This window comes from Taudactylus pleione, unplaced genomic scaffold, assembly GCF_031769625.1.
Source record: "Taudactylus pleione unplaced genomic scaffold, aTauple2 ptg000479l, whole genome shotgun sequence".
In the NCBI taxonomy this organism is placed as follows: domain Eukaryota; kingdom Metazoa; phylum Chordata; class Amphibia; order Anura; family Myobatrachidae; genus Taudactylus; species Taudactylus pleione.
In genome coordinates this window covers 669603-688067 of record NW_028284881.1, presented here as the reverse complement: position 1 = coordinate 688067, position 18465 = coordinate 669603, and the positions used below count along the sequence as shown (strand labels likewise).

General features: G+C 42.2%; 1 protein-coding gene across 10 annotated transcripts in view; it reads left to right on the top strand.

Moving 5' to 3' along the window:
• Positions 1-18465, top strand: part of PITPNM2 (phosphatidylinositol transfer protein membrane associated 2) — a 371894-nt gene that overhangs the window by 178320 nt on the left and 175109 nt on the right. For all 10 annotated transcript variants that reach the window (XM_088449121.1, XM_088449120.1, XM_088449123.1 and 7 more), the window contains one exon: positions 6704-6886. In XM_088449121.1, the coding sequence (XP_088305247.1) occupies positions 6809-6886 (78 nt within the window). In that variant the 5' untranslated portion in view covers positions 6704-6808. The remainder of the gene's footprint in view (positions 1-6703; positions 6887-18465) is intronic.

Sequence of the window (18465 nt, the reverse complement as noted above, 5' to 3'; positions counted from 1 at the left end):
GGATTTCCAGCGCTGTCGGGCTTCCGCTGCTCGGAACTCTGCTGATGTCGGCCTGCCGCTGACGGGAATCGCCATTCCCCCATAGCTAATCACTGCACACGAAATACGTTAGGCTCCGGAATATTGATTTACCGACTCCTCATGTCTCTGCAACGCCTGCCGCTGCTGTGCTCCACAGCTATAAATTAGCATCTTAGCTTTCCTGGAGGAGGTGGAATGTCTCCGCCTGTCTTGGAACAAAAAATACACCATTTCTTTCTTAAAATCTTTATTGTGAAAAATCACTTAATAACATGTATCTAGTGCTAGTGTTATTTGCTCACAGATGCTACAGACAATAGCAAGTCAGACATTTGCATTTATTAGACTGAGGCTAACGTCATGGTCATTTTGTGCATCATTTTATTGTGTCCTTAGGAACTTGGCACGTCTAATGATTTGCTTGTCTGAACAGCCCTAAATGTACAAGGGCTAACTATTTCCACATACATTTTATAGATGGGTATGTGCATCACCTGCATAGCTGTGTAGGCAAACATAGCCACTCAGCTTGATTACAAAGCAGTAATAATTGTCTTTAAATACTCCGCCTCAATGGGTTGGGTATGGGATCCCGGCGGTCGGGATGCCGCTGGTTAGAATACAGACAGTGGCATCCTGACAGTCAGAATCCTGACACCAATAAGGAACTAAGGTAAGATTAACCCCTAACACTAACCCTCCCTTCCCGGTGCTTAACCCTAACTCCCCCCCCCCTAGTGCCTAAACCTAACACTCCCTGCACCCTAATCCTAACCCTCCCCACTAGTGCCTAACCCTGCCCCTAATGCCTAACCCTAACCCCGCAACCTAACCCTCCCCCTAACGCCCAATACTTACCTTCGGGGTTCTGGTGCCAGGATCCCGACGCTGTCGGGAATTCGGTGCCAGTATTTCGCCCGATGGCATCCCACACGGCGGGAAGCTGACCTCATCTCGCTTCAACGCATCTTACCTTTTCATGCGTACAGACAAACAACAGATATTGGTAATGGCATAAAACAGATAATTGACTTGTCAGTATTAAACTGTCAATATCGACATTGTCAGCGCCAAATCTTGCAAAATATATGTTTGTCAAATTAAGAATAGTCTGGTTACTCGGGTAAATTTGTTCCTGGATTTATAATTTTATTTTTAATATATTATATGCCATGAAGCTGCCTAATTAACTTTCTATTACTGTATCACCTTCCTATAGTATAAGAAAAGTAATACTTCTATTTTTCCATAGCAAGTTTTCTTATCTAGGGATCTATACATGGGATTCAGTCAGCCCAGAATCATGTACTGTTACTTTGAAAATTATTCTTGTTGAATATGATTATTTAGGTGTTTCCACTTCCATTGAGAAAAGGATAGCATAGATACATGCTAACTTGGCTATATAATATGCTGGATACTGTGTTTCTGGTGCAGGCATTTATTTATTTATTGTAATTTCCCTTTTTCGCCATACTGTGTAGCACGCATTCTGTACCACACTATGTATCACCACGGATCGCACAGTGAAAACAATTCTGAACTTTGAATCATTTAAAGAACCACTAAAATGCTAGTTTCCTTATATGGAAGAGCTGCTGAGACATCCACACATGTACATGTAAAAGTGCCCAACACAACTTCATTTATTTGGCATTTAATTTCCACTTGCTATGCATTTAACAAAAGCTATTATTCTCTGGTATCAGTCACTTTCTTCAGAAGGTTATTAAAGGTGGCACACTTCTTCTATTGGATTACTGACATAGGCCCTGATTCAGAGCCGGACGCTCTGACCAGAGCGCTCGCTCTGAATCAGGGCCCACCTCCATAATTATGGAGCGTCCTCCTGGACGCTCGTATAGCTGTGGGTCACCACCCACAGCCTATACGAGCGTGCAGGATGATGGTCGCGATGGTCTTGACCATCGCGACCATCGCCAGTGCGAGCAGAAGCCTGCGGTTGAGTTTCTCAACCGCAAGGCCAGGAGTGATTTTGGCTCTATCAGAGCCAAAATCACTCCCACTGACATCACTAGTGATGTCAGTGGGGCCGGCTTCTGACGGTAGGCGTTCCCTTGGGAACGCCTCCGTCTGGCAGGCACGCCCCCGGCACGCCCACCAAAGGGGGCGTGCTGTCAATCAACATCGACAGCACGCCCCCTTTGATCAGACACAACGAGCGAAGGAAAGTCCTTCGCTCGTCGCGTCTCGCGCATGCGCAGTGCACACCATTGACCCACTTGCGAGCGGACAGCCGCTCGCCAGTGGGTCTGAATCAGGCCCATAGTCCGTCATAACCACAGCTTTAATCCTTTCAGTTCTGACAAGTTCCTTAAACTTGTGCCATTTTTTACACACTTTCAGTGTCTTTCATCTACTCCAAAATGTGCTCATTATTGTCTGTATTTTGTTTAAATATTCTGTCATATACTTTTTCTAGCAAATATAAAATGAAAGCAGGTGCCATTTCATTCTTTCAAAGACCTTATTTATTTTTTCCAGAGTATCTAAAACAGGGGTGGGGAACCTTTTTTCTGCCAAGGTCTGTTTTGATATATATAACAATATTTGTGGGCCTGGTGCAGGCCACACCCCCTCTGTGTGATGTCACAAGGGGGTGTGGCCGCAATCGCTGGTGATTACAGCAATGCCCAGAGCATCCTGAGGTGTTGTAAGGGCAGAGGTGTGACTGTCTGAAGCGTCCTAAGGACACTCCAGGCAGCACTACTGCATAGATTTGGCTGCAGGGTGCCATTCTAGGCACCCAGCTAGCCAGATGAGGCTAGCATAAAAAAAGCTCAGAGGGCCAGACCAAATGAGTCCGGGCGCATTATATGGCCCCCAAGCCTGAGGTTCCCCATCCCTGATCTAAAGGAAACCCGTTCCCAGTGCAATAAAAAATAAACTGCATGCATTTTTTCTGGTGAGGGGGCCATCATTTTCATAATCCCATGAAACTGGGATCCCATGTTCTAAATAAAGGTTTTTAGTGTCTTTCTTTATACAACATCACATATTTGTTTAGTAGATTTGCTAAGATATCTGGTTCCTGTACTGCTCTCCTGATACCAATGACCTGGCTGGTAATTTGGTTGTTACTTTCTTACAAGGATAATAGCAATGCAGCAGCTCTGTCTTTCCATTTTTATTAGAACCAATGAATTTCAATATCTACATCATTACTTTGCTAATTAAAAGGCTATACTTACAGTAATACCCTTAATTTATCATTAAGTGACATCCTGGTTCCCATACATGTCTATTGTCGGTTATTATTTATTACCTGTTGGCCAGCCAGGTAGGCTACTACTATTAGTCCTTCCCTACCGTGATGTTCTGCTAACCTGATGCTGTGATCTCAGCAGTAGGGAGGTGAGGATGTTTGTGTAAAAGATGCTAGATGAACATAAGGGATCATCCCCAGGAGGGAAAACTATTTTCGGGAGATAAAAATAGTGCTGGAGCAAAAAGGTCACAAAACTTGGAGCTGAGTGTTCTTAACCCTTTTCTGCCTTCAGGCACGAGAACCCTCAAACACTTATTCTTGTTACAATGAGCCTTCAACAAGGAGGCTCCATTTCGATGACATGTAAGTTTCTGTTTACAAAAATTAGATAGTTTTGTTTTTTATATAACTTATTAAATTCAATGTAGATGGCTTCAGGCCATGCATATATGGGGGACTTGGCAGTAAGTATCAGGGACAGAGTTGCTATACTTTTGTCAATCAAATTCACCTTTTTGTAAAGGATTATACCACACTGAAATATGTGTTATGTTCCCTTCAGAGCCTTTTAATTAATTAGTAAATAGTTTGGGACTTTTCTACTTTTCATGTTTTTTTTTTTCTTGCTTTAGAAAATCATGCAATTCCAAAACAATACACTCTTAGGGTCGTATTCAATTAGAAGCGAAAAGTCCGTTTCGGCGATACTTTTTCTCTGATGTCATTTTCGCAGATTTCATTTATCCCCATATTCAATTTTGCCGACTTTTTGCCGTTGCGAAAAGTCAATGCAACAGACCTGGCGAAAATATCCCCATTGAATTGGTAGCGAGAAAAAGTGCAGAATTGGGGTTTTGGGGTGCAGACTTCCAAAAACCACCCTGCATCCATTGGACAGTCCCCTAAAGCTAATCTGTGTCAAAAAATTTTTAAAAAGTACCTTAGGACAGCCCAAAAAAGTACATTCGTTTTGGGGGCGAAAAATAAAACAAAGTTGTGGGACAAACTTAAAAACTAGCGAAATAGACTCCAGGGGCATCCCCAAGTATGCCCCTGGTGTTTTTTTATTCCAGGTGTTTGCGGCAGGTGGATTTTTGACATTTTTTAAAACTTCACATTAGCAACTTCAAAATATGCTAGTACCCATTTTCATGTACCCCAAATGTGATGACTACTTATTTTATAAAAAAAACCTCCTAAATGCTATTCTTCACCACCTTCTTAAAAATACAAAACAGCACCTATTGAGACAGTTTAAAGACTCCACATACCTTTAGCAGGTCTATTCGGGGGTACCCATAATGATCCCACATACCTTTAGCAGATCTATTCGGGGGTACCCATAGTGATCCCCCGTGTCAGTGCATCGTTTGGGGTGTGATAGGCTGATTTCCCCAAAACTGCCAGAACTTTTCGCTGATTTCACTTTTCCAGGTCCCGCTTTTGCCAATTTCAAATTGAATACGGGGATAAGCTGGGACGAGTGCGATACTTTTTCGCACCCAAAACCAGCGATGACGGAGAAAAGTCTGGTAACGGACTTCTCGCTCCAAATTGAATACGGGCTTGAGGTGTAAAAATAAAAGCTGTGGAATAAGGCTAGCAATATAGTAGATTAAATTTCCTATTGCTATAATATGTATCACCATTATTGTAAGTTGTCATGTCTGTGCCCTTTGTAGTCATCCTCTTCTGTTCTTGCTGTGTTTTGTATGTATGATTTATTTTTCTTTTGAACGATATATACCGACTGTGGTACTAGTTTTATGGCATTCTTTAAATAAATAATGGTCATGATTCAGATTGTAATCTATTGCCACCACATCTGCGATCCCGTACGCAGCTGCTTTGCGAAAATATGCAAAAGTTGCAGCCGCTGGGGATTGCATTGAGATGCCCACTGGCAGCATCGCAAATCCAAGCAACTGCGTACAAATACACAGTTCAGTCGCAGATCCTTCAATTATAAGAGCCATGTCTTGCCTGCGTTTTTAGCCGACACTCCTAGTTGCCTCCCCCAAATGCTTCCTGGCTGTCAATCACACTGCGATTTAAGACTAGCAGCGTGCGACTACGGTAATGTACCTTGACACATTCGCAGAGTGATTTAGATACATGCACAGCGTGATCTAGACGCATGTGCAGTGGCACATAATTGCTCCATTTGCGTGAACATCAGCATAGAATACAACTCTGAATCAGGACCTATTTGCGCTAGAAATGACAATTGTGTATTTTTCATTGTGGTGCCAAAAAGGTATCACACATCTTCAAATACTGCCCTGTTTGTCTATAAGGCAGTGACTGTATATAAGGACAAGCCTATTATATGTTTTGTGTTTGTTTCTCAATATATAGATCATTTGCATTTTGTTAAGCTTTAGTATACTTTTTGCATTTTAGCAATTTGTATGTTTCATTTATTTAATGTTTTATTTCCATTTAATGCAATATATGGATACAGTTTCCACAGTGTGAAAAAAATGCACTACTTCACCACTCTAATATATAGTATTGCCATGGAAATCCACTGAGTAGTATCAGGTTTTGCATCAGTTTGTAAAATATGATGCTGCTACTGACTTTTGTTTTGACCTTTTTATATGGTGTTAATTTACTCTAAAGAGTGAGATTCTGAACATTTTGTTAACTGATCTTGAAATATAGCCATGATTTGTTTGTGCTCATTCCATTGTAGGTTACCATAAAATGTTCTGAGCATTATTTCCTATTCTTTGGGAATGTCCAGTAGGCTACTGAATTCTGTGAAGCTCTCTTGGACTCCTGAGAGTAGACCAGCCTCCTGGATCTGCTCTCTTGCTCAGTGAAGTGGGCAGTTCTGGGACTTGCTGATATGATTGGTGGCTCTACGAGCTCCACACCTCACATTTGGGCATACTTTGCTACTCTTCCGGAACGCCCGTGAGGCTCCTGTTCCCGTCCACCCAGAAGAGTTGGCAAGCCTCCTGGTGGGCTGCCACCCGCCAGCCCCCCTCTTTCTCCCCCTGCCTACATCCACTTTTCTCCCTGCAGCTGCCCACTTATACAATACAAATGGGTGGTCCAGGGGGCTGATAATGCAATATGGTAATCTTGGCATTATGTAGTGGGGGCATGGCTGCAGTGACACGATTGCACAGTCACATACCCACTCAGCCCCCAAAATGTGCGTCCTGCCCCTTGCAATGCCCCCCTGTGTTCCAAACTGAGGGGGCAGCCAGATTGCCGGCAGTTATGCATTTGGGCCTTGCCCACCAGATTCATGGTCATTTATGTAAAAGCAGCAAGTGGCCCTTGTGACTAGATTACATGTCGAGGGGTTTGGATCCACTGCATGGCACATTCATGTGTTTTTATTTAGTTGAGCACTGTGGGAATATTCAGTCTGGAGAAGACATTCCCTCCACAAGGCGGATGGAATAACAACTTTGTCATATATCTGTCTTGTTTCAGGTTTCCCCCAAATGACTTCCCTGGCAGTCATTTAGACACCTCTAAGACAAGTTCTCTGGTTTCTGATTCTGGCACATTCGGAGGGGCAGAGATTTTTTCTTCAAGATGCTGATTAAGGAATATCGCATCCCGCTTCCCATGACGGTGGAGGAATACCGGATTGCACAACTCTACATGATCCAGGTTTCCTAATTATTTTTCTCCTTTGTGTGTGGCACTGATCTGTTAACATTGTTACAATTATTTCCATATATGTAAACTCTTATTCCTTTGCACATAATATGCAAAAGAAAGTCTTGATTTATGATGTTTTTTAGGTTTGACTTTAAATGCAGTGTATTTGTCTGTCTTGGGGTATATGATGTTATAATCTGTAGTTTTTTGTATCATTCCTGTTGTGAGTTTATTGTATTAGCTATTACATAGAACCGCTTTTTTTCCTTAATGCAAATTTTCTTTTTCCTCTCAATTATTTCTGCTCTCTTTTCCTTAGAGGGAGCTTGTCAGAATTAGACTAGAAGTCACATCATACTCAATAGCAAATGTATTAATAGGACTGCGTAAGATTGCAGTGATGTTTGCAAAAATGTAATACTGATATATTTAAAGAATTGTAATGTTTTTTTGTGCTCGGCCTTAAAACTGTCGTGTACCAGGAATGCGTTGTCTGATCACCCTGGTCTCCGAATTCATCAGTTTAGTGTATTAAAAAGGAGTTGTCCACCTTCATTTCTGCCCACTATTTGCTATAGTTTAGGGACATGATTCATTCAGTATAGAACTGATTTTAAAGTTCTTTTATTTCCATTCTTATAAAGCGTTTAATTCTATCACAAAATAAAGTCGTATCCGTCCACCACTTAACTATGTTACCACGTAGTCTACCTCACCCTCTTGCACTCTCCAATTCTCTCACTCCTGCTTCCTGCCCTTAGCTCCCATTACACTGGCTCACTCCTTATGTCTTCCGTTTGTCTCCTCCCTTCCCTTTAGACTGTAAACTCTTATGAGCAGGGCTCTCCTCCCTCCTGTTCTCATCACCTACTTCTGTGCACACCAGCTACTCTCTACACCACCTCCTTGGGCTCTCTGCCGCTGGACTCCTACCACCTAGACCCATTATCTGCGCCCATGCTAATAACTACAGGTTTCAACTTATGCTGAATATTTCCATTGCACCCATTCTGTGTTGAGATTTGTTGTGCTAATTGTTACTTGCCCACTGTATTGTACTGTACTGTTTTACCCTGTACTGTCTTTTTGTTTTGCTCTCTGTACAGCGCTGCAGACCACTTGTGGCACCCTATAAATAAAGTTTATTAAATAAAGTTAATAACCGTTTCCTTGCTCTTTGCAAGCCATCGTATTTTAGGACTGAAATTTAGTTGCATATGACATAATTATGACATAATTATGTTTTGGGTTTTTTTATCAGCGTTTTTGTCGATCTATCTTTGGGTTAAGCAGCTGTATATATTGCAAAATATGGTTTAGATGAAAAAGCGTGTCACTTAAATATCTGGCAGCTATTTTGTTCACTTAACCAGAATACATGGGAACTTTCACCAAGATCCTGAGATACCACTGTGGTACGAGGCACATTGTGTCACACAAAACGCAGTACTAAACATAAGTCTGATATACTGGACATAATCATCTCAAGGCACTAATTAAATTAAAATCAGCTTGTATCATGCGTGAAGAATGGAAAGGGCAGAAATAGACTCCATGGTTACGGGTGACATCAGTCTACGTGGCGCAAAACGTGGTGTGCAGGATGTGCGGCGTGTATTGTCCTAAACTAAACCCGAAGGACTGCTGATATAGCCAAGTTTCCAAGGTAACAGATGCTGAACACGGATTCTGATGTAAGAGCGAAGCCTGTGATTTGTGTGACTATGGTAGTGGTGAGGAAAGGGAGGAGGAGAAGGATAACTGAAGAGTTAGCAGCTATGGCACTTATAGTGGGAGTCATGATCTCTCTCACAAATAGGAGAGCAGGGGGGTGTTTGTATTCACTTGTAGTGTCAGACAGCTGTGCAGGGAGGAATTAATACCGTTACATTGGAAGCTCTCTCATGAGCCGGCCCTCCATACCCTTTGTTTTCATGTCTGCTTTTATTTTCTCTACCTGGTATGTCCCTGTTTTATGTATGTCCTGTTCTCTACTGTCTAGCGCTACAACACTGTGCCACCTTACATAACAGTAATAATGACATTGCTTTGGTTCTGTTTATTTGAACCCAAGCACCATTTGCACTAGGGGTGTGCACCGGCCACTTTTCGTGTTTTGTGTTTTGGTTTTGGATCTGGATCTTCGTGTTTTGGATCTGGATTGGTTTTGCCAAAACCACCCTTCCGTGTTTTGGGTTCTGGGTTTTGTGTTTTGGATCTGTATTTTTTTGAAAAAAAGCATAAAAACAGCTAAAATCACATAATTTGTAGGTTTTTCTGCTCCTATGCTATTATTAACCTCAATAACCTTAATTTCCACTCATTTCCAGTCTATTCTGAACACCTCACACCTCACAATAGTGTTTTTATGTCCAAAAGGTTGCACCGAGGTAGCTGGATGACTATGCTAAGCGACACGAGTGGGCGGCACAAACACGTGACCCATCTAGGCGTGAAACTGCAGTGGCAGACAGGATGGCAGTTTGAAAAACTAGGCCCCAAACTGTACATAATGCAAAGAAAAAAAAGAGGTGCAAGATGGAATTGTCCTTGGGCCCTCCCACCCACCCTTATGTTGTATAAACAGGACATGCACACTTTAACAAACCAATCATTTCAGCGCCAGGGTCTGCCGCACAACTGTGGCTGAAATGATTGGTCCGTTTGGGCCCCCACAAAGCAAGCTGGCAATTAATCTGTCCCTGCACAAACTGGCTCTACGGAGGCAAGATGTCATCCTCATCCTCCTCATCCACCGATTCCTCACCCTCTTCAGTGTGTACATCCTCATCCTCACAGAGTATTAATTCGTCCCCGCTGGAACCACAGGTCCCTCTGTACGTTCTGGAGGCTGGTCTCCCTGGAAGAGTTGATAATTCATTTTATGAACATCATCTTCTCCACATTTTGTGGAAGCAACCTCCTACGCCTTTCGCTGACAAGGTTCCCGGCTGCACTAAACACTCTTTCGGAGTACACACTGGAGGGGGGGCAACTCAGGTAAAATAGAGCCAGTTTGTACAGGGACCTCCAAATTGCTTCTTTTTCCTGCCAGTACAGGTACGGACTGTCTGACATGCCTACTTGGATGCTGTCACCGATGTAATCCTTTAACAGACAGACGCACGCTTGTCGCTGCTGCTTTGAGGATGCAAGTGCGGCTACAGCCCACACAATTCACAAAGACAGAAAAAAGAAGAAGAATATTTTTATTGTTTGTGTAGCACACTTTGAGGGTGTCACCACCCTTTAACAGACAGACGCACGCTTGTCGCTGCTGCTTTGAGGACAGTATCATATGCAGTGACAGTAGACTTGTCAGAAATTGTTGGCACGTCCTTCAGTCCGGACCAGATGTCCAAACCAGCCCTTGACTTATGACACAGGCGCACGCTTGGCGCTGCTACTATGTTGATGCATGTGCGGCTACATCGCACACAAGTCACAAACACATAAAAAAAATAGTTTTTTATTTTTTGGAGCACTTTGAGAGTTACACCACCCTTTAACAGACAGACGCACGCTTGTCGCTGCTGCTTTGAGGATGCAAGTGCGGCTACAGCCCACACAATTCACAAAGACAGAAAAAAAAGAACAATATTTTTATTGTTTGTGTAGCACACTTTGAGGGTGTCACCACCCTTTAACAGACAGACGCACGCTTGTCGCTGCTGCTTTGAGGATGCAGGTGGAATCTAGACGGGATTTGGAACCGGGACACACTACCTCCATCAGTTATCTAAATCCCACTGCACTAATGGCGGATACCGGATGCACGTCTAACACCAACATAGCAGTCAAGGCCTCAGTTATAAGTTTTGCTTCAGGATGACTGCTGTCGTACTTCATCCTCATTGCTAGGGACTGTTGGAGGGTCAATTGTTTAGTAAAAGTAGTGGTGTTCCTACTTCCTCTCTGGGATGATGAACAACTCCCAGCAGCAGCAACAGCACTAGGAGGAAGTGGTTCTTGATCTTTCCCTATTTTATTTTTATCGGAGAAAGTTTGGTCCTCCATTTATGTTATATTGATATATACGTGCGGCTAAAGCGCACACAAACACAGAAAATATTTTTTTATTTTTGCTGGAGAGTAGTGCACTTTGTGGGTTACACCACCCTTTAAGAAATGAGCCAGCCGGCATTTTACTTATGGGACACAGGCGCACGCTTCGCACTACTCCTTTGTTGATGCACGTGCAGCCACAGTGCACACAAGTCACAAACACAGAAAATATATATTTTTTTTGGTTTTTACTGGAGTGTACTTTGGGGGTTACAGCACCCTTTAACGGTCAAGCCAGCTGGCCCTTTACTTATGACACAGGCGCACGCTTGGCACTACTTTGTTGATGCACGTGCGGCTACTGCGCACACAATTCACAAACACAGAAAATATTTTTTTTTTGGTTTGGACTGGAGTGTACTTTCGGGGGTTACAGCACCCTTTAATGGTCAAGCCAGCCGGCCCTTTACTTATGACACAGGCGCACGCTTGGCACTACTTTGTTGATGCACGTGCGGCTACTGCGCACACAATTCACAAACACAGAAAATATTTTTTTTTTGGTTTGGACTGGAGTGTACTTTCGGGGTTTACAGCACCCTTAACGGTCAAGCCAGCCGGCCCTTTACTTATGACACAGGCGCACGCTTGGCACTACTTTGTTGATGCACGTGCGGCTACTGCGCACACAATTCACAAACACAGAAAATATATTATTTTTTTAGCACTTGGGGGGATCACCCCTGATGGACAGAGCACCCCCTGGACAACACTACAGCACCCCTTTAGGACTGGGACACTTCACAGGACTTTGGAGTGGACACAGCCCCTATGGAGAACTGACTGCACAACACAGTCCAGCCAGCCCCTATGGACTTTGAAGTAGTGGACACAGCCCCTATTAACAACAGCAGCACAGCACAACACAGCCAGCCCCTATGGACTTTGAAGTAGTGGACACAGCCCCTATTAACAACAGCAGCACAGCACAACACAGCCAGCCCCTATGGACTTTGAAGTAGTGGACACAGCCCCTATTAACAACAGCAGCACAGCACAACACAGCCAGCCCCTATGGACTTTGAAGTAGTGGACACAGCCCCTATTAACAACAGCAGCACAGCACAACACAGCCAGCCCCTATGGACTTTGAAGTAGTGGACACAGCCCCTATTAACAACAGCAGCACAGCACAACACAGCCAGCCCCTATGGACTTTGAAGTAGTGGACAACAGCAGCACAGCACAACACTACTCTGCACTACACTACACTACACTACACAGCCCTAACTCCCACCCTCCCTCTTCACTGTCCACAGCCGAGTGAGAAAATGGCGCCGACGCGGGTACCTTATATAGGATCCAAAACCCGCGAGACTCGGAAGGCGGGATGATGATGTTTTGCCACGATTTCAGATCCGAGTCAGGCGGGAAAAATTCGAGCCTGACTCGGATCGGACTCTGCTCGGGGGAGTTTGGATTTCAGAAATCCGAACCCGCTCACCCCTAATTTGCACAGGCTTTGGTGACCACACATATGAGATGGCATAGGCTGCTGAATTTGGCAGTGGTTTGCTGGCTCTAGTAGTTGTTGGGATCCATTTATAACCTCAAAATCTGCATGGAACATACAAACATGGTTCTCATGTTCCATGTGAGAAACAACTGGTTATCAGTGAGAAAGGGCTCAGGTACACAGTGCTTTTTGCCTTCTTTCTTAACCAATTTAAAACATGCTACTATGCAGCTACTGAAATGCAAGAGATTGTTGTTTATTATTAGCAATGTGCTGCGCAGGGCTGGAATCTCACCATGTGGCCACTGTTGGCAGCCTGGTGTGACATATCTATATCAGGGTCCGAGCATTAGATACCAATACAAATGAAACCTATATAGTCACTGGAACATTTTATTTTATATACCTAATGTACACATTTTAAACAAACCAGGATGAATGAAACAAATTAATTATTTCAGTGGGCATAATATATAAATAATAAAGGCAATAATGTGAAGCATGGAAGGGATAATGCTCTGCACGAAACAGAGGTTCCTTGTTTGTCTATCTCTGGCTCTGGTAGGAATTCTTATACCGTGCCCTTTTGCAGTTATGTCTTGTTATGACTTGTTATGTAACTACAGTCTGCTGTGATCCTCTGGAACAGTTCTAAACCTTTTATAGACTTACAAAGGGGCCCATATTGGAAAATTTCAGAGAAAATATTGAAAATGGCATGAATTTGGAGAACCTACTGTATATGCTGCTATGTGCTTTGTTCTGTCAAACTGTTCCCAGCCATTAGAATATGAGCTAGATGAAGTGTACGTCTTACCCATTGCAGAACCTAAGAATGACGGAGAGAAAACCTTTTACTAATGCCAAGTCTGTGACATGTGAATCATAGCTAGAGGCACTGCCACTGTAAATATGTATTCCACACCACAAAACTGCATTTTTCTCCTCTTAGTTGGCTAATGCAATGAGTGAGCATTAAGTCCATTACTATAACCACCTGAATGTGGTACAGTCTCTTGATCTATAGTGAATGTGATAAATTTGGTGTCAGATTTAATGAACATAAGAGTCATTAACAAAACCCAGGCCGATCCTGGCTGCAGCAGGAGTGGGCTGTAGCTTGTGTGGCTTTCTATATACCCGAATTATTATTATTTATATTCATATTGGCAGCTGAGCCTGACTCACACAAGTGGAAGAGATTCTGTATATACATGCGTGCACTTGAATCCGTTTTGATGATTTCATAAACAGACTTCATCTGTAGTCAGTGGCTCAAGCAGCAATGGTTTTAGAAAAGAAGTTGGATGTCAGCCTAATGTGGACACAAGGGTGCTGAGCTCTGTCTCCTAGATGCTGCTCTTCCAATTAGCAGATTCCTGGGCAAGATGGCAAAGGGGAGGAGGGTACGTTGCCATATGTTAAGGGATTCAACAAAATCGGTGTGTGTACAGGGGGTATAATACATGGAAAGGAGAATAAACCAGCTGGTTCATATCTGTGTGTGTTTTCCAGTCCAGCGGCTGCTGGACACTGTATAGGGAAATGATGCCTGGGAAGAGGTCTGGTGTAGGTGAGTGCACTAGCCGGTTCTTGTCTTTCACAAACTAGAACATAAAAATATGTCTCAAAAGTAGGAATCACCTCCTCACTGACACATGTAGTATATAGAAATATCTGTAGACGAAATATGTAATGCACTCTGTCCATGAGAGCCTCAAAGGGGAAGCTACATACACTATTTCCACTTATCCAGGAGCGTCAGGGATTAAAATTAATCTTCATCAGGAGAAAATATAGATTTAGTGATTCCCCTGATGTAGAATGCTGTAAAGGTTTAACTTTGATCTTTCATCGTGGAGATGTGTTTAGGGGTAAAATGATACCACGTCTGGGAAAATGATACAATCATATGTTTTTTTTATCACAAATACTTTCCTGCTGTTTTGTCCTGTCCAACTTTCCTCATCTGTCAGTGTGACAGTTGCTATGAAGAAAATTACGCCTTTTGTTATAGTAGCAGCTATGATTTTTATAATTGGAATAATGTTCCCCAAATCTATATATGTATGAATAATTGAATACAAGGATATTAGAAGCCAGCAAGATGCAATTTGACCACACATAAGAGCAGAAATCTGCAGGCTGAGTTAATTTATACAGTTAAGATTCTAAGATGACTTCTATTATATTATCCTACTGTAAAAAGGGAAATTGCTAGTACTAGCGAGCATTGCTGGTGCCACCTGCATAACTGACCAACTCGCTGAATGCCTTATTTCTTGCCTTTCTGTTACCTTTCCATTTCTTACCTTTCTATTTGATACGTGTTTGTCTCTTAAAAAAAAATAAAGTAAAAAATTTGGTAAATAGTGCTGTATAGAATAGTATGTCCTAAGTAATAATAGGGGTATGAACTAGTGGTCTTAGTGAGTTAATATATTACCCATTCTATTTGAGTGAGAAATAATTTTAGTAGACACAACATAAAATGTATAAATAACAGCTTGTATATAATAGCCATAAGAAAAAGGAAAATATCAGCTGTTCAGTGAATACACTGAAAGCTCATTATCCCGGCGCTTGGTATGCAATTGTCATATATTGAAGAAAGATGTATGCAAAAAACCAACAATGCTGAAAGTCCAGAAGCCAGTCGCTACACTGGCAGATCAATTACATGGTCAATTGAATACAAAAAGCAGGAACCGCGCTATTGCAGGTATAATTACATATGCTTGATTTATCAATAATAGTAATAAAGGCTTCTCTTAACCATAAATATTTAATAAAGCACAGACATGTTTTTTTTTTTTTATATATATATATATATATATATATATATATATATATAATAGATAGATAGAGAGAGAGATATTGAAGCAATCGTGATGTTTCACATAAATAAAGGCATCCCGTATATGTAGCTGCCCTGAGGGGATCTGTATGTAACTGGATCAAATCTCGACAGCGGCAGCAGATCCCGACAGCAGCAAGTAAGTACTCTAACCCTCCCTTAGTGGTTCCTAACCCTGACCCCCCCTAGTGCCTAACCCAAACCTCCCCCCGTTAGTGCCTAAACTTATCCCTTTTGGGGGGTACCTAACCCCCCTTTCCATACTCTAACCCTCCAGGGGGGTGCCTAACCCTAAGTCCCCACGGTGGTCCCTAAAGCTAACCCTCCCCACCCGTGGCTAGATGCTAAGACTCCCGGCTTACCTTCGTTCGGGATGCCGGGTGTCGGGATTTAGTAGTGGGGCTAATGATGGGAATCGGGATTTTGACGCCTATCTTTAGTCCCATGTCAGGATGTGAGTGTCGGGAAATCGCCCACCGGTATTCTGACCGCATCCCGCCCTGAGTAATATAAGTGCCTATGCAACTAGTAGTAAGAAAGAAATATCCCTGTCCTAAGTTACTCTTAATAAATGAAATTTCTTTGCTCAGTCAATCAATGGGAAACTGATAACTTAGGCACATATCCACTACATGATTCGCTCCATGAGCGATATCGTGTAGTGTGTCCCCGGCACATCGTTCAGTGACGTCACCCTCCCTCATCCCCGTAGTTGCAGAACCTAACAATGTCGTCAGGTTACCCTGCAAGTACGGGCGATGAGTGACGTCGTCAACGACCAACGGGAGCGCGCATTGCTGGTCGTTGATGACTGGACGATATAATGAACGATAACTATATCGTTCAATCGTTCATGGATACGCGGCATTATGCTCACCGGCCAACTTTGTAATTGCTAGATCACCCAATGATGCTTGCAGCGTACTAGGAGGTTGTATGTAAAAACAAACTTGTAGCAGTACCATGTACTCGTGGCTGCCGGTCTCCCTGTGTATACGGAGACCGCATGTTTTAGGCTATTAGTTTACGAGTATCCAAATATAGGTGTTTAGGGATTGATTATACATTATTAAGGATATAAATTATATAATTTTTTTTAGTTATATATTGTATTTAATTATATCTTTCTCTGCACTACAATATGGAACGCTAAATAAAATAAAACAAAGTGTGAATTAAATTTAATATGAATAAAATGTAAATACATGTGTGACAGGGACAGCATGATTTCACATGAAGTTAATGTGGAGCAGCAGGTTTGTGAAATTATGGAGCAATAAACAGCATGGTAATGAGATCCAGTCCTGGTTTTCCTGGGATCACTTGTAAGCCACAAGCAAGGCTAATTAGCAGCACCTGTTAACTGCCTTTAAAGTTGTGTGAGTGCAAATCCACAATCCTCCTGACGGTGAATTAGTCACCCAGGTTATAGGCCCGGGGGTGATTAGTGATCCTGGACTTGAGGGTCCACTAAAAGAACTGTTGCTGTATGGAAGATTCTCTGTACCTGCTGTAACATCCTGTCTGTGAACACTGCACAGACCTGTATATCTGCCTGTGGCGAGAAAATAAACTTCTGTTGGATTTTACTCCATCTATGTGATTCTTGTCGCAATAAACATATTTAAAAAAAAAATATATATATATAGGCATAAATATTACAAAATTGTAATAATCAAAGAAAATATGTATAAAACGTCTAGTAAATAATTAGTAAAGAAATAAATTATTTTACCTACAAGGTTGTAGTTGGATATTATATACAGTATAACCATACAATAAACTAAGTATATTATATGTGGTTTGAAACTTCTGTATAAAAATTCTTTATGGAACTTGTGTATTATTGTTTTTAATAAGGCTTCTATAAACCAGTGTCTCTCTACATTTTACTTTGTGGTGATTGAGGCAACTAATTAAATTCCAACTGTGGGATATTAATCAATCCAGATTTGGATATAAAAGGAGGATATTGGCTGGATACCCTTATCTTGAAAAAGCTCCTGGAAAGGAGCGAAACGCGTCGATAGGGACCGCCTCTAGTAATTGCTGCTGCTATACAGACTATCACTGTGTCCCAAGTGCCACCGCTGCTTTCTGCTCATCGAGACATTCTGCACTGGATCGGGCATGTATGCTGTATTGAGGCAGTACAGTGGGAGGAGGGTCATTGGAGGAAGCACCAAGCGTGGAAGTGTCTACACTAAAAGAATTGTGTGCCGCGATTCTCTTTCACATGGCTATGCCTAGGAAATGTGTGCCGCGTTCTCCGCATACACAGGGAGACCAGCAGCCATGAGTACATGGTATTGCCAGATGGTGTAATGGTTAGTGTTACTGCCTCACAGCACTGAGGTCGTTGGTTCGATAACCCCTACGGCCCTAACTGTGTGGAGTTTGTATATTCTCCCTGTGCTTGCGTGGGTTTCCTCCGGGTACTCCGGTTTCCTCCCACACTCCAAAAATATACTGGTAGGTTAATTGGCTCCTAACAAAATTACCCCTAGTGTGTATGTGTGTGCGCATGTGATAGGGAATATAGAGTGTAAGCTCCACTGGGGCAGGGACTGACGTGTATGGCCAAATATTATCTGTAAAGCGCTGCGGAATATGTGTGCGCTATATAAATAACTGGTAATAATAATAATAATAATATTGCTACAAGTTTGTTTTTACATAAAGCCTGTATCAACCTCCTAGCACGCTGGAAGCATCATTGGGTGATCTATCTATTACAAAGTTGGCCGGTGAGCATCAGTGTCCCATTAACTGACTGAGCAAAGCAATTGTATTTATTTAGAGGAACTTGGGACAGTAATTTTTCTTTCTTACTACTACTGCTATAGGCACTTATATTACTCAGGGCAGCTACATATACTGGATGCCTTTTGTGAAACATCACGATTGCCATAATATCTATATGTGCAATATATATGTAACATGTTTGTGCTTTATTTAAATATTTTTATGGTTAAGAGAAGCCGTTATTATTATTATTGATCAATCAAGCATATGTAATTATACCTGCAATAGCACAGTTCTTGCTTTTTGTATTAAATTTACTATATAATAGCCATACCTTATACTACAAGTACTTTACACTGACTTTTGCCAGCCTAAACAGACATATTTCCCTGTTGGGAGTACTAATTTATTTCCAGTTGAGTTAGCCAGTTGTGTCATTCACAGACTATACTGGGAGATATGTTT